The 12,677-nt window shown below is 36.6% G+C and overlaps 2 protein-coding genes across 4 annotated transcripts; one reads left to right on the forward strand and one right to left on the reverse strand.

Moving 5' to 3' along the window:
- The first annotated feature begins 7,446 nt into the window (after nucleotides 1-7,446).
- LOC149404326 (RING/U-box superfamily protein) lies at nucleotides 7,447-10,670 on the forward strand. Of its 2 annotated transcripts, none has more exons than XM_089603882.1 (4): nucleotides 7,447-7,543; nucleotides 7,902-8,211; nucleotides 8,690-8,748; nucleotides 9,318-10,670. In XM_089603882.1, exons 2-4 carry the CDS (start codon nucleotides 7,954-7,956, stop codon nucleotides 10,426-10,428), a joined length of 1,428 nt encoding a protein of 475 aa, XP_089460008.1. In that variant the 5' UTR covers nucleotides 7,447-7,543; nucleotides 7,902-7,953; the 3' UTR covers nucleotides 10,429-10,670. The 2 variants fall into 2 exon arrangements, with proteins under 2 accessions (XP_089460008.1, XP_089460014.1); XM_089603888.1 differs by having other exon boundaries at nucleotides 7,907-8,211.
- Nucleotides 10,671-10,690: 20 nt separating this feature from the next.
- Nucleotides 10,691-12,390, reverse strand: LOC149404327 (Reticulon family protein). 2 transcript variants are annotated; one of them, XM_089603898.1, is made up of 5 exons: nucleotides 11,982-12,390; nucleotides 11,723-11,903; nucleotides 11,235-11,446; nucleotides 11,085-11,124; nucleotides 10,691-10,822 (listed from the first exon to the last, which is right to left on the reverse strand). In XM_089603898.1, the coding sequence occupies exons 1-5, from the start codon at nucleotides 12,046-12,048 to the stop codon at nucleotides 10,762-10,764; spliced, it is 561 nt and encodes a 186-aa protein (XP_089460024.1). In that variant the 5' UTR covers nucleotides 12,049-12,390; the 3' UTR covers nucleotides 10,691-10,761. The 2 variants fall into 2 exon arrangements, with proteins under 2 accessions (XP_089460024.1, XP_089460021.1); XM_089603895.1 differs by lacking the exon at nucleotides 10,691-10,822 and having other exon boundaries at nucleotides 10,885-11,124; nucleotides 11,982-12,388.
- Nucleotides 12,391-12,677: the final 287 nt, after the last annotated feature.

Here is a 12,677-nt window from a genome sequence, read left to right on the forward strand (position 1 = left end):
TTCATTCAGATAACTAATGATCAGTATCATAAGGTCTCTAACAGGAGTCCCAGCCTTCATCCGACAGTTCATAAACTGTCGGACTGCTTGTTGCCTTGCTTGACGTCTTTGTCCTCCAAACATCTCATTGAGATTATAGGGCATGTCAGCGGCAGTCTCGATGTCATGATGTTGTTGTTGCAACATATTGTTCATTGATGCTAAGATATAGCATCTCACAATCTCATCGGATCGAAGCTAGACCGCTAAGGCGTCTTCGTCCTCTTGAGTTGAATCATCATTCGTCAGAGGAGGACACAGGGTGGTGAGTACCCATTTGTGCTTGTTAACGGTAACTATTACGTCGAGGTTATGTTTCCAAACAACGTAGTTTTCGGTTTCGAGTTTGTTTGAGGAAAGGATGACTGAGAGAAGGTTGAGAGACATTTTGCTTTTAAAAGTTGAAACAAGTTTATGATTAGTCTTTGGTTTAGGATTTAAGTTTTAAACATTTGATAAAATCCAAAGGTGTTATAAACCAAACGATAATTTACTCCCTCAAGAGAAGGCCGCAAAAAATCTCCATTTATAAGTAAATGACACATCATTAATGCTTAGCCAAGATGTCAATACACCAATTTTGACTAGCCACCTTTTAAATTGGTTTGATCACTCATATCCTTTCGCAGAGCCTCAAGGGAGGATTACTAGGGATTGAGCCTAAGTGTACAACCAACCACTTAGTCCAAAAGATCAACTTTGAAAAAACAATCCCCCAAGAGGAGCCCTTGTCTTCATCGTCTCATTCTCGGACGTAGCTCATTGAGCAATGATCGAAGCAAAAACGCCATAGAGTACTCCCATTTAAGAGAGGGCCACAAGAGTGACTCTTAGTCTCACGTTAATTGCTTCTTTCATTAGTGTTGGGGATCGTGGGTTACAAACAACAAGTATAACCCTCTCACTTAGTTTTTGGAGTTGGCGCATCGTCTTTATAAGTTCGGAAATAAATTTCCTAGTTATAGAGCGATAGAGTGGACTACTAGAAAGGAATCCTAGATCTTCATGTTCAAGGAAGAGCAGTGTTAGTGCATAAAGGCACAAGGTACATACTCAGACATTTTCCTATTTTCTATTAGGGAAAGTGCATGAGGGAAGTGTGAACTTTAACTCACTCGAACACTTGAAAGTTTGAGATTACACATCTTTTTATTTTTCGGCTCGTCTACGAGGAGACCTCCCACTCAAATTTTCAAGAGCATATAGATTTTGAACATATGTGGTATAGATATAGTTTTGAAAACTTATTTGATTTGGATGACAAAATATTTTCAAGTTTGAAAACGAAAACGGTTTTTCAAAAATCAAACTAGTTTTGTAAAAATTCAATTTCAATTAAACTTTCAAAAATCAAAACATTTTAATGTTTCACATTATGTTTATTATCTTAAAAAATAAAATTTTGCTCAAGGAAATTTTCTCAATAGAGTTCTATAACTTATGGTAGTTGGGTTGAAAATCCGGAATTCTAAAAAACTGGACTTTCGGGACAGCCGTGCACTTCAGAGTAAAATCCCCATAACTGGCGGCTCCGACGTCCTTTTGACCTAAAGCAAATTGTATTGGAAAGAGGACAAACAGACCTTTAATTTTATTTAAGAATCATTAAATTTGGAATTCTGAGCTGAGAGTTATGCCACTTTTATTGCGGGTTTTCTCGCGCTCGAAGAAAACTGGAAATAATTAAAGTTCGGACTTTGAGTGCGAAAAAAGAATCGAGTGTAACGAAACGTTTTAGGAAGTTGTTAAAGCTTTTATTTGTGTTTTATTAACATGTTAATAACATGGTATAAAAGAAATAACAACAAGCATAAAACGAATCAAGTAAATAAAAGAAACTAGTAAGACAAGATAACTAGTAACAAAAATTTACCGAAATTTCTCAAACTTTAAAAACACGTTTTTCATTATAAAAAATTAAAAACTTTTAGAACTGATTCTAATGTATTTTAATAACATCCCAAACTCATAGAAAATCAACATGATTTTTAATTTAAAGGCATGAGCAATAGATTAAAAAAAACTAAGAATACAATTCTAACTTGTCACAAAATTAGTAAACTTTCGAAAACGATTTTCAAGCTCATAATTTTAATTACATGTACATGCATATCTTTGACCATAGCTCTGATACCATTTGTTGTAATTGATCTAGGGTTAAGAAAAGATTTAACGCTTTGAGCAAGCGGCGGAATTTAAAAAATTTCTTTAAAACAAGTAACACGTTTTTACTAACCTAGACAAAGAGCAAGTACATATAAATTAAAACTATAAATGAGCATTATATATTTACTAACATTTGAGAAGCTTGAACGTTGAGAAGCCTTAGGATGGTTGAAACGTTCGTCTCCCCTCGCAGCACGTCTCTCTTCTTTCCTCGAGAACTCGAGCAACCACGAAAGTTTTTATCACAATAATCACTCGAGAAAGAAAGGAATTAGTGTGGGCACTTTTAAACATGACGACTCAAGAACAAGTCTCAATGTCGAAGAGCTAAAACACTAGGTCAAATGTGGACCTAGGTGCCAAAACAAAAACAAAAGAAAACTAGAGAGAGAAAGGGAAGGGGCGGCAACCACAAGTTCTAGAGAGAGAAGCTCTAAATCTCTAACTTATGTGGAATGAATAGAATGAGAGGAATGAGGCCTCTATTTATAGGGGAAGGAATACCTTCAATAAGGTAGTTTTCTCTTCTATAGAATGTCACATATTCATGAGAAAAATTTTCTCTTCCCCAAATATAGTCACACGGCCAAATAAGGCTTCTAGAAGCCTTGGATTTGTTTCCTCTTTTATTCTCTCTTTAGCTTGGCCGAATTCCCTTTTCCTCATAGAGGAAATTTGTTTCCTATTTTTCTTATGGCAAATATCTTCATACATTAATGCACAAAATAATCTCTCTTTTTCTCTATTGGGTTGGACGAAAATTAAAGCTCTTGAACATGCTTCTAGATGTTTCTTCATTTTTTCATGACAACATAAGAAAAGCCCATCAAGAATTTTCAAATAAAATTCCATGAAATGAAATTAATCTTCAAGGCCGAATTTACTTGAAATTGGCCGTGTGGTTTTAACTTCATTTGTCATCATATGACAATGTCAAAAAATTTATTGACATTCATTTCGTCTTATGTTTTAAAAGACAAAAATACCCTTTAAACAGTTTTCGTAAAACTTGTCTCGTTCTTTTTTTTACTTAGCTTCTAGTTTAACTATTCCTACTCGATATGATTTGTGACATTGACCTCATGGACCCAAATGAACAAAGCTTGAGCTTAAATACTTGGACTCAAAAGTTCACAAATCTTTTCCAAGTTTAGCTTAATGTCAACTGACTCCACTAAAGAGTTGACACTGAGAATCTCTCGGTTCAAATGAATTTATTTTCTACTCAAGAATTCAACTAAATTGTGATGAGTGGATCCACTGAATATTATCTATGTTTACCCTTCATGAATATCATCAGCTAGTCGGGATTTACAAAATTAGCATTTTAAGCTTCTAGCTGTTATTTCCTCAACTCTTTTGTCGCTTGTGAATAAGTTAGAAACAATGTATTGACGAGGAGCTAACAAGTCACATTGTTTCATCCAAAAGAGTCAAGACTCAATTTGGACACTGGCCAGTTCATTTATTCACATTTCAAGGAACAAAGCATGAGGTGATATACATTGTATTTAAGCAATCTTGTACATGAATTCCATATCTATGAGAACGTCACAAAGTTACTCATGACATCTTCATAACTTAGTACTTCACCAATAGGTCCTGTTCGGAATCACATAGTGAGTTCGAACTCTGACTTTCTCAAATGAGAATTTGTAAGCTATGAAATGACATGTCTCATTTCAGGATTAAGGTAAGCATGATGCAATTCATACGTAGTGACCTCGAGACATAAGAGGTTAAATGGTTTGTTCTTATCTTGTCTCTAGAAGTGTACTGGTCAATTCAGTACCTTCGGAAGATACCTAGAAGAACTATAGAGTCTCCAAATCTCAATGTCTCATAACCAGACATCATAGATTCTCCTAACAATCGTACTGAGGTCAATAGTCCTTTGACCCTTAGATTGCGAATATATTGTTTTAAGCAAACCATGAAGAGTTTGTTCATGCAAATCTACATTTGTCTCTTCATGTGTTGTTAGGTTTGTTTATGGACTAAAGACTAAGGTTTTGTCATAAAGCTTCACACAAGGAATAATGAATGAACGTTTCAACTTTTTATTAATGAATAAGAAATTACAAGCAAGAGTCTTCGTGAGACTTTATTACATCAAATGTACAAAAGTAAAGACTACAACTCTTCTTATGGGCACCATTGACAACAAAGACGTCATCGTGCTGAACTATAGACATAACTGTCGTGTCGTACTGTTCAAATGCATATGGTATGGTGACAAGTACAGGGCGTATAGTGCACGTTGATAATACCACCGGAGCAACGAGTTCGTATACCGCCAAAGAGTGGTTTACAGAAGAGCCGTATATGTATATAAGGTTTTTTGGGCACTTAACATGAATTTAGAGCTCTAGTAAAAACACAACACTCTGTTGTCATTAAATGTTTTCTTTTTTTATTTAGGGGGTACCATTCATGACCTGGACATGTTGCGATTAAGTATACCATTTAAACGACCGTTACGATGGGACATGTCGCAATCACAAATGGTGGTCACAATATGCATCAACCTAAATCCTGAGGTGCTCCTAGAAATTAGAGTTATATACTCGGCTTTTTAATTCATTCGTTCACAGCTACATAAGATGTTTATATACTTACATTTTGGAGGACCATGGTTTAATAAGTGATGGAAGGGAAACATCAAAAGTGGAATTCAATTCTTAATAAAGAGTGTCAATCTTCGTTCACCTAACAGCTAGATCCATAATCGATCGATTGTTGACATCTTTGTGCTACGAGCAGCAAATAAATCTTTCGCTAGGAAATCAGTGAAACTCAGGGCTCATAAGTGACTCGAAGGTATAACTGTATATTTTACTCTTCGTCTCACGAGCTGGACCTGGAGGGTAGATACTTATGTATTGGCTATATCAATGAACACTTATATATAAGAATCAAGTATATATAATTCTGATAACTTTGAGAGGTTCAATCTTGAGATTTTAGTGGAATATCACCAAGATTCTATCAAACAAAAGAAGAGAGGTACCAGTCTCTACGCTATCGCTCGTGTTCATCTAGCTTTGTGTTATTAGTTCTATAGTCCCCAACTCGGCTCTGGTAAAATGAGTTAGAATAGTTTTGTAGTAAATATGTGAATTTGACTACACACTCAATACTACAACTTGGTTGCAATATCTTTCACATTCGTAATAAATTACCTTATGAAATAGATATTAATTCTTAAGTAACTTTGAAATATCACTAGATTTAAATGGGCTTGTAAAAACAATTTAAATCAGTCCACAAAGCCCAATTGGATTTGTGGTAGGTGTGTACAATGAAGTACATGAGGGCTTGAATTTGTTTGATCAAAACCAAATAGTATTGAGATTTTCTGAAAATAAATATTTATATTAAATATGATATGATTTTATGAGTATTTAGTAAAGTAATTATTTTAATTGTGAGTATTAAATATGATATGATATTCTTTACTAAATAACAGTGTTGTGCGTGCAAATCGTCAGCGCTGCGTTGACGAGCCTAGTGCACCTTCCTTCCCCAGCTGCTGCTGACAAGTACCGCCTGTTCGTCTCTCTCTAGCTTCCCATAGACGTGCGGGATGCTCGTCTTCAGTCTCCTCTGCACGGGCTGGATACGTGCAGTCTTGTGCCTCGTCGATCCCGCGGACGCGCAAGATTTTGTCTCGTTGATTCGTAACAAAATATATTACAAAATTTATACTCTATAATTCGGGTTTAACATCAATCTACGAAAACATAAATACGAAGAACTCGACGCGATCTATTAAACTGAAAAATAAATCACATAAACAATTATCAAATTAATTCAAACCATTCAATCATTTTTAATAAAACAGAAAATCATCAATCAATAAATTGAAAATTTCATATCACCGCTCTGATATCAATTTCTGGAAACAAACTCTGTATCACATATATAGCTAACCTTAAGATTTTTTTTTATTTTTTTTTTATTTTTGAGGGAAAGCTAACCTTAAGGCTTTGTTTGGTACGAATGATGAAAATATGGGTGGATGGATTGTTTAGGATGGAAAAGAAAGGAAATGAAATGAGTGGATTGTAACTTTTTTAAAAGTTGATTGGTATGATAAGAGGAAAGATTAATATCAATCCACCATGTTGTTTGGTATGAATAGAGAAAAAAAGAGTGATTAATTTGTAGTATGGTAAAGTACAATAATACCCTTATATATTATCAAATTGATATTTAATTTGCACATACTTTATTTATATTATAAAAGTCATATGCATGCAATTACGTAGCTGAATAACTATATTATATATATAATGTTATTAAATGCAAAATTGCATATATTATAAAGTATTTAAACAAAAGTAATTGTCCTACAAAATTATAAATATTACAACTTCTTGTACTTTTTTTACGTTAAAAAGATTAATATTTTAACTATTAATATCACATCCTAGCAAGCAAAATAAATTTATGGACTAGAGCAAAATAGGCAATTACTAATAATTTTTTAAAAAAAACGTGTTATATGATGTTTTAGAAATCACATAAGGTTAGTTTTTTAATTTTATAAAAATTTATTGGTCTCCCTTCTTCAATCCGTGCATAATGGGAGGGGTCATTTTTGGTGGTCTCATAGATATTAATCCATCCTTCCATCCTTTATAATCTTTCCCTCTTTAATACCAAACAACAAATAAACACAATCCATCATCCCAAATCCATTTATCATAATCCATCCTTCCAAAATCCATCATACCAAACAAAGTCTAAGATTTCGGTCTGAAAGTCAGGTGATCTCCAATCTTAAAGGATGTTTATTTCTTCTCGGAGTCTTAATATAAGATTAGTTTTGCATTTTAAATGTCGTTTGGCCTTCACATACAAAGCATATTTCGAAGAACGTAAACACACAACTTAAATTTGAAATTTTATATCTAATCATAAAAGTTATGAATATCTTTCTAGAATGCATTCGGGGGCTTCACAATATAACTATTAGTATAGTTAAAAAATGAATTTTTAAGTTTTAAATTGTAAAAAAAATATGTTACACACGAGTTTGTCAATTTGTAAGAAGATAAGGACGGTAATATTACCTTTTTGAATATTAGGGACTGATATGAGATGTTTTATACTTTTAAGGGTATACATGAAAACAAAAGCTGTCAATTTAGTAGGAGATTTGTCCAAGGAAATAAAAACATAAGCACTTGCGATGCACGCGTGAATAATGAATAAGGTGTGTGACGCTTGTTTCAGAACGAACCAAGGCTTTGGAGCAGAGCACGACTTTGGCGACCAAACGCCGGCGAGAGAGAGAGAGAGAGAGAGAGAGAGATTGTGGCGTTGCTTTCATGTGAGTTTGTGCTTCCTTTTTATTTTTTATTAACCTTGATTTTATTCGGAAATAAATCGGAAACTAGGAAAACATGAATCGAATTTATTTTATTGTTGTTGCCATTATTCAAGTTGCGATTGAATCACGATTACGCATTACGTCCCTCAAATATGTATGCACTTTTCGGATTTTTTAATTAATTATTTTTCTGGGCTGTAAGGATTGGGTATAAAAATCGCCATAAGGCGTGGTGGTATTGGTTAAATTGGAGCTTATTTCTGAACTCAGTAATGTTAGTAATGGTATTTGATGATAATTATAAGCCGATTTGAGTTCTAGGGTTCGTAACGAACTGTTGGTGTTGTCATGGTTGTAGCGCAGTTTGGTAGGGTTGGAAAGAAGCGCTCTAGGGTTTGGAAGGAAGAAGGATGCTTCAGATCAGGCTTAGCAAGGCTCCGGTGACGGAGGGCTCTGTGGGAGCAGCGAAAGCTGTGGCGGCGGACTCGGTGACGGTGGCGTGCCCTGACCACCTCGTGCTGGCGGATCTTCCGGTGGCAAAGGGCATCGGCGCCGCCATCGCCGCCTCGCTCGTCAAGACCGTCGGCCGAAGATCCCGCCGCCAGCTTGGCGAGCGAGTCCACTTCTGCGTCCGATGCGATTTCCCTATCGCAATATACGGCCGCTTGGTATGTTCTCTTCGCTCCGGCTTGTTTTCCAATCCGTTTCGTATGTGTTATAGCTTGAAGATGTTAAATATGAATGTTTTCAGAAGTGCATTTGATCCGGTGTTCGAGTAAAGTTTTTTTTTCTTTTTTATTCTTTTTTTTTCCCCTTTTTTATGAATCGTTGATGAAACTGCTGTTTATAGTCACTGCATATCTAAACTGGTATGACTGTGCTCGGAAATTATTTCAGTTTGTCTTAAAAGTATTATATCAAGTATGAGCTTGACACTAGACCATCTCTCTCTCTCTCTCTCTCTGTGTCTCTCTATAAAATTGGTTTATTAAAAATGGAAAACTAACAGAATGGGACACATTTTTTATTTTGGGCTTGGATTATTTAAGCTCTTTAAGTTGATGAATAATTAATTTTTTTTAATTAGACCATGAAATTGAATGCATATATAGATCAGAAATCCACAACTCACGAGTGTTTTTGCAGAGCCCGTGTGAGCATGCGTTCTGCTTGGATTGTGCGAGGAGTGATTCAATCTGCTATCTGTAAGTTGTTTCAGTTTCATTACGAAAATATTCGGACCGATGTTATACGAGTTAATTAGGTTTTTTTTTGGTTATGTAACTTTATTTAGTATAAAATAAATAAGTAATTAGGGTTGCTCACTTGAGTTATAAGAGTTATTCAGTTGCTATTTTATTTTATTTAGACGAAGATTTGTGTTAACAGAGAGATAAGTTCACCTTTCAAATAGTACTAAGAGGCCTCTAAAATTTCTGATATGTGTTCTTTCTTTAATTATCCTGGATCAACTTCTTTTTTCTATTTTGGGACAAAGCTCATTTTTAACATGTATTTCAGTGTTACACTTGCCATATTAATGGTCTATGATTTGTCTGCCTGTTTTTGCTGTCCGATACAATGGTTTCTGTATATATTTTTACGTATAAATTACATCTGTACTTAAATAATCTGAAATTTGTTGACTACATACTCATTTAATCAATTATTATTTTTTAAAAAACTTGAAAGAGATAACTGATGAGTTTGATGGAAGAATTGCTCCGTGGATGAATTACTTAACAAAGATGCTGCTTTGAATCGTGCTATACAGCTGTGATGAACGAATCCAGAAGATTCAGACTATCAAATTAATGGAAGGCATATTCATCTGCGCAGCCCCGCACTGTCTCAAGTCTTTCCTGAAGCGGGTCGACTTCGAATCTCATATTCAGGAGAGCCACGCGGAACTTCTTCAGACAAACGCAGACAAAGAGGACTATAATAACGAGTCTGAAGCTCAGAGCATGAAACAGTCCTCGGCGCTGGAGTCAACCCTCCGCGCACCCCTCAGGCCGGGCTTCTCGCCCAGTTCAAACTCCCAGATTCACGACCGGGAAGACAAAAACCGCCGCCAGCTGGTCAGAGAACAATCGTTTCCGCGGCCGATAATACCGACAAAGCCACCACAGGCTTTTGGGCAGGTACACGCAAATCCACCCGAAGCCCAACCCGAGTACCGGCACCAAGGCTTCGACAACAGGCCTCACAACCCGTTCCAACAACCGAACTACGATTCGCCCGGTGCTCTGAAGCAAGAATCGGGCACACAAGGAGTTGTGCCCGAGAGTCCGTTCCCCGACCATCCAGCGATGCACACCGCTCCGCCCCCGAACTACATCAACCCGAACCAGATGGTGAACCCCTCTGCCCCATATGGCTATCTTCCATTCATGGGCGACGGGTCTCAGCCTTTATACAGCAATGCCCCGTACGACATGGGGAGGCCGGAATCGGTGCCAGCATCCGGGCCAGAACAAAGCTCGTTGCTAGGATTTCCTCCGGCGACGGGGAACACAAGTTTCCCGTCCAACAACTACCATCATCATCATCATCATCATCATCCTCATCATCATCATCATGGTCATAATCAGCCGTGGAACGGAGGACAGTCGGGTGTGCCTTTCGAGCCGCCTCAGGCCGTTCAAGATGGTTTCACAAATGCGTCGGAGAATCAAGGGAAAGCTCCGTATTTCCACGCTCCTCCAACGAGGGACGGGAAGGGAATACTGGCGCCGCAGCCGATGCCTCACTCTCTGCCTCCCCCGCCACCTCCTCACATGTCTCAGCCGAAACGCAAGTTTTATTCGGAGATGGGTCGGGACGGACAGGGCTATGGATGGCAACACGAGAACCGGGATGGATTCGGAAGCGGCCAAGACTAGCGAGACTAACATTCGCCTTTTAGTTATTTCTCTCTTTCCTTCTTAATTGCCTGTTGCAAATAGTGGATTTTCGGGTTTTTGTTTTCTGCTTTATTTTCCGCATGAATCCTGCTCAGTCTATGTTTGTAAAAGGATTATGGCCTAGTTTTACAATCCTTGCATCACAGAGCTCAGTATTTGTTGGGCATCTTGCGTTTTAGCATCTATTTATAAAGTTTACAGCCGCTATAAACACTTTTACATTTCCTCTTTTCAAACTTTTGAACCACCTTAAGAATTGAAAAACTCTGTTTTTTTCTCAATATAGTAAAGTCCATGAGGCAAGTCCAAAGATCAGACGAGTAAATTGAGAAGTCGGTTCACGGAACAAAATCCAAAAGGAATTCTTGGTTCCCTAAAAAAAATGAAATCACAAAGACGACACCCAGACAAAATCTTTAAGAGGGAAGACCAAAATAAATTAATAACAAAAAAGCTTTTGGTGAGTATCAAAATGTTTGTACATAACTCTGAGCTATTGTATATATCAGCTCAACTTTCTCTTTTCAAGAAACCATCTTTGGACTTTGCTGATACACCTTTCATTTACTAAAACATTTAGCTGTTGCAATTTCCTGTAACCCAACATGAGGTGTTTGTCAATGCAATTCTCATACCTTTCATAGATAGCTGGTATTGTTAAGACAATCACAAGACCTGCAACGCAAAGGGGAAAAGAAAAAATAAAAAATAAAAATAAAATTCATGTTAACAAAATTGAATTTTCAATCTGAGGACTCGATTAAGGGATTGCTTAAGAGTCTCACTGGTATAGGCCAAGGAGAGAAAATCTGCCATAGCCCCAACAACTGATAGCAGAAACAGATAGCTCGTTGCCTTGAAGAACAGCTTCGAGTCTTTGCCGAGAGCAATGTCTTGAGAGACAGAGAGGAACTTATTTACTCGGGTTCGGATGAGTGACGCGACCTCATTCACCATTTCTTCCGATAAATGCAATTTTGGTAGTGGCGGAGCAGGACTGTGTCAAGAAAAAACAACAGTCATTCCCTCTTCTTTCCATCGAACTTCTTAGATGTAGCGATTCAATTTTGGATAAAAAAAAAATACTAAATTTTGTTTCAGTAAAATTGGATGCCTTTGTTAAAGGTATTCAAATAGCTTGAATGACATTTTCATTCAACAAGTTTATAAATCGCAATATAATCCATTCTGACACTCTTCAGGTTTGTAAGAACAGTAAAAAAGCATAAATTATTATTATTATCAAGTATTATGTTATTGTGTCTTGTGTTACCGATTGAGAATGGCAGCAGATTTGGCCCAGAGAAAAAGAATGAGGAGGAGGAGAAGAAGAACACTTGACACCAGTGACAACAAAGTATAACCAGTTTTCTCGAAAACCAACCAAGCTCCGAGAGTCACTGATAATAAACCCATTGTCACATCCTTTTGTCTCCACAAAATCACATCTGAAACTGATTCATCCAAAACCAAATCAAATTTCAATATAGATAGAAGATGATGAAATGATGATGGTGATCAAGTGAGCTTACCAAGTCCAGCCCCGAAGATGTCATGAAGACTTCTTTCCCTTCCAAACAATCGATCCGCCGAACCCATTTTGGAAAAAGAGCCTTCAATTTGATTCAGATCTCTTCGAATACAGAGGAAACAAACAAGAGAGAGAGAGAGAGAGAGAGAGAGATATCAAAGCTGACGGCTAAAATTTGGACTAATCATCCCATTCACTGTTGTCATTAATATTTGTAGCATAAATCTCTCCTGATGAATGAATCCTAAGAAATTATACGGAAGAAAGACAGGAATGTTTAAATGAAATATTTTAAAGGTATGGTTGGTACTTGGTATGGTCACAGATTACAGCCTAAAAGCGGAATTCCACTAATCGACTTTTTTTCTATCTATTATTCATTCGTTTCTTCTTCCAAAAGATTCAATGGAATTATATATATATATATATACATATATATAATTTATTGAGAGAGGCTGTAATTATATTCGTCATCCTACGTGTTTTGATGGGGAGAGAGACTAGAGAAGAGGAAAGAAAGAAAGTTTCTTGTGGTGCAGTGACTGACCGACCATTTGATTGGGCTTGCCTTTTTTCTGTCATTTCTTTTGCCTTATATGTAGGACTTAATCCCACTTTTGTTCGGAGCGAAAAAATAATGAGAAATTATCTCATTTATCACTGATTTCATAATATGTTTCCACTTTCTATCGAAAGA

This window comes from Urtica dioica, chromosome 2 (assembly GCF_054948205.1).
Source record: "Urtica dioica subsp. dioica isolate 48M chromosome 2, U.dioica_male_clone48M_v1_H2, whole genome shotgun sequence".
Taxonomy (NCBI): Eukaryota; Viridiplantae; Streptophyta; class Magnoliopsida; order Rosales; family Urticaceae; genus Urtica; species Urtica dioica.

Excerpts from the sequence above, each read along its gene's own strand:
- LOC149404326 (XM_089603882.1), top strand. The coding sequence starts at position 7,954 with ATGCTTCAGATCAGGCTTAGCAAGGCTCCGGTGACGGAGGGCTCTGTG. Across the intron at positions 8,212-8,689 it reads TCGCAATATACGGCCGCTTG|AGCCCGTGTGAGCATGCGTT; the intron begins GTATGTTCTCTT and ends GTGTTTTTGCAG. Across the intron at positions 8,749-9,317 it reads AGTGATTCAATCTGCTATCT|CTGTGATGAACGAATCCAGA; the intron begins GTAAGTTGTTTC and ends CGTGCTATACAG.
- LOC149404327 (XM_089603895.1), bottom strand. The coding sequence starts at position 12,048 with ATGGGTTCGGCGGATCGATTGTTTGGAAGGGAAAGAAGTCTTCATGAC. Across the intron at positions 11,904-11,981 it reads CATCTTCGGGGCTGGACTTG|TTTCAGATGTGATTTTGTGG; the intron begins GTAAGCTCACTT and ends TGGATGAATCAG. Across the intron at positions 11,447-11,722 it reads TCTGCTGCCATTCTCAATCG|TCCTGCTCCGCCACTACCAA; the intron begins GTAACACAAGAC and ends TTCTTGACACAG.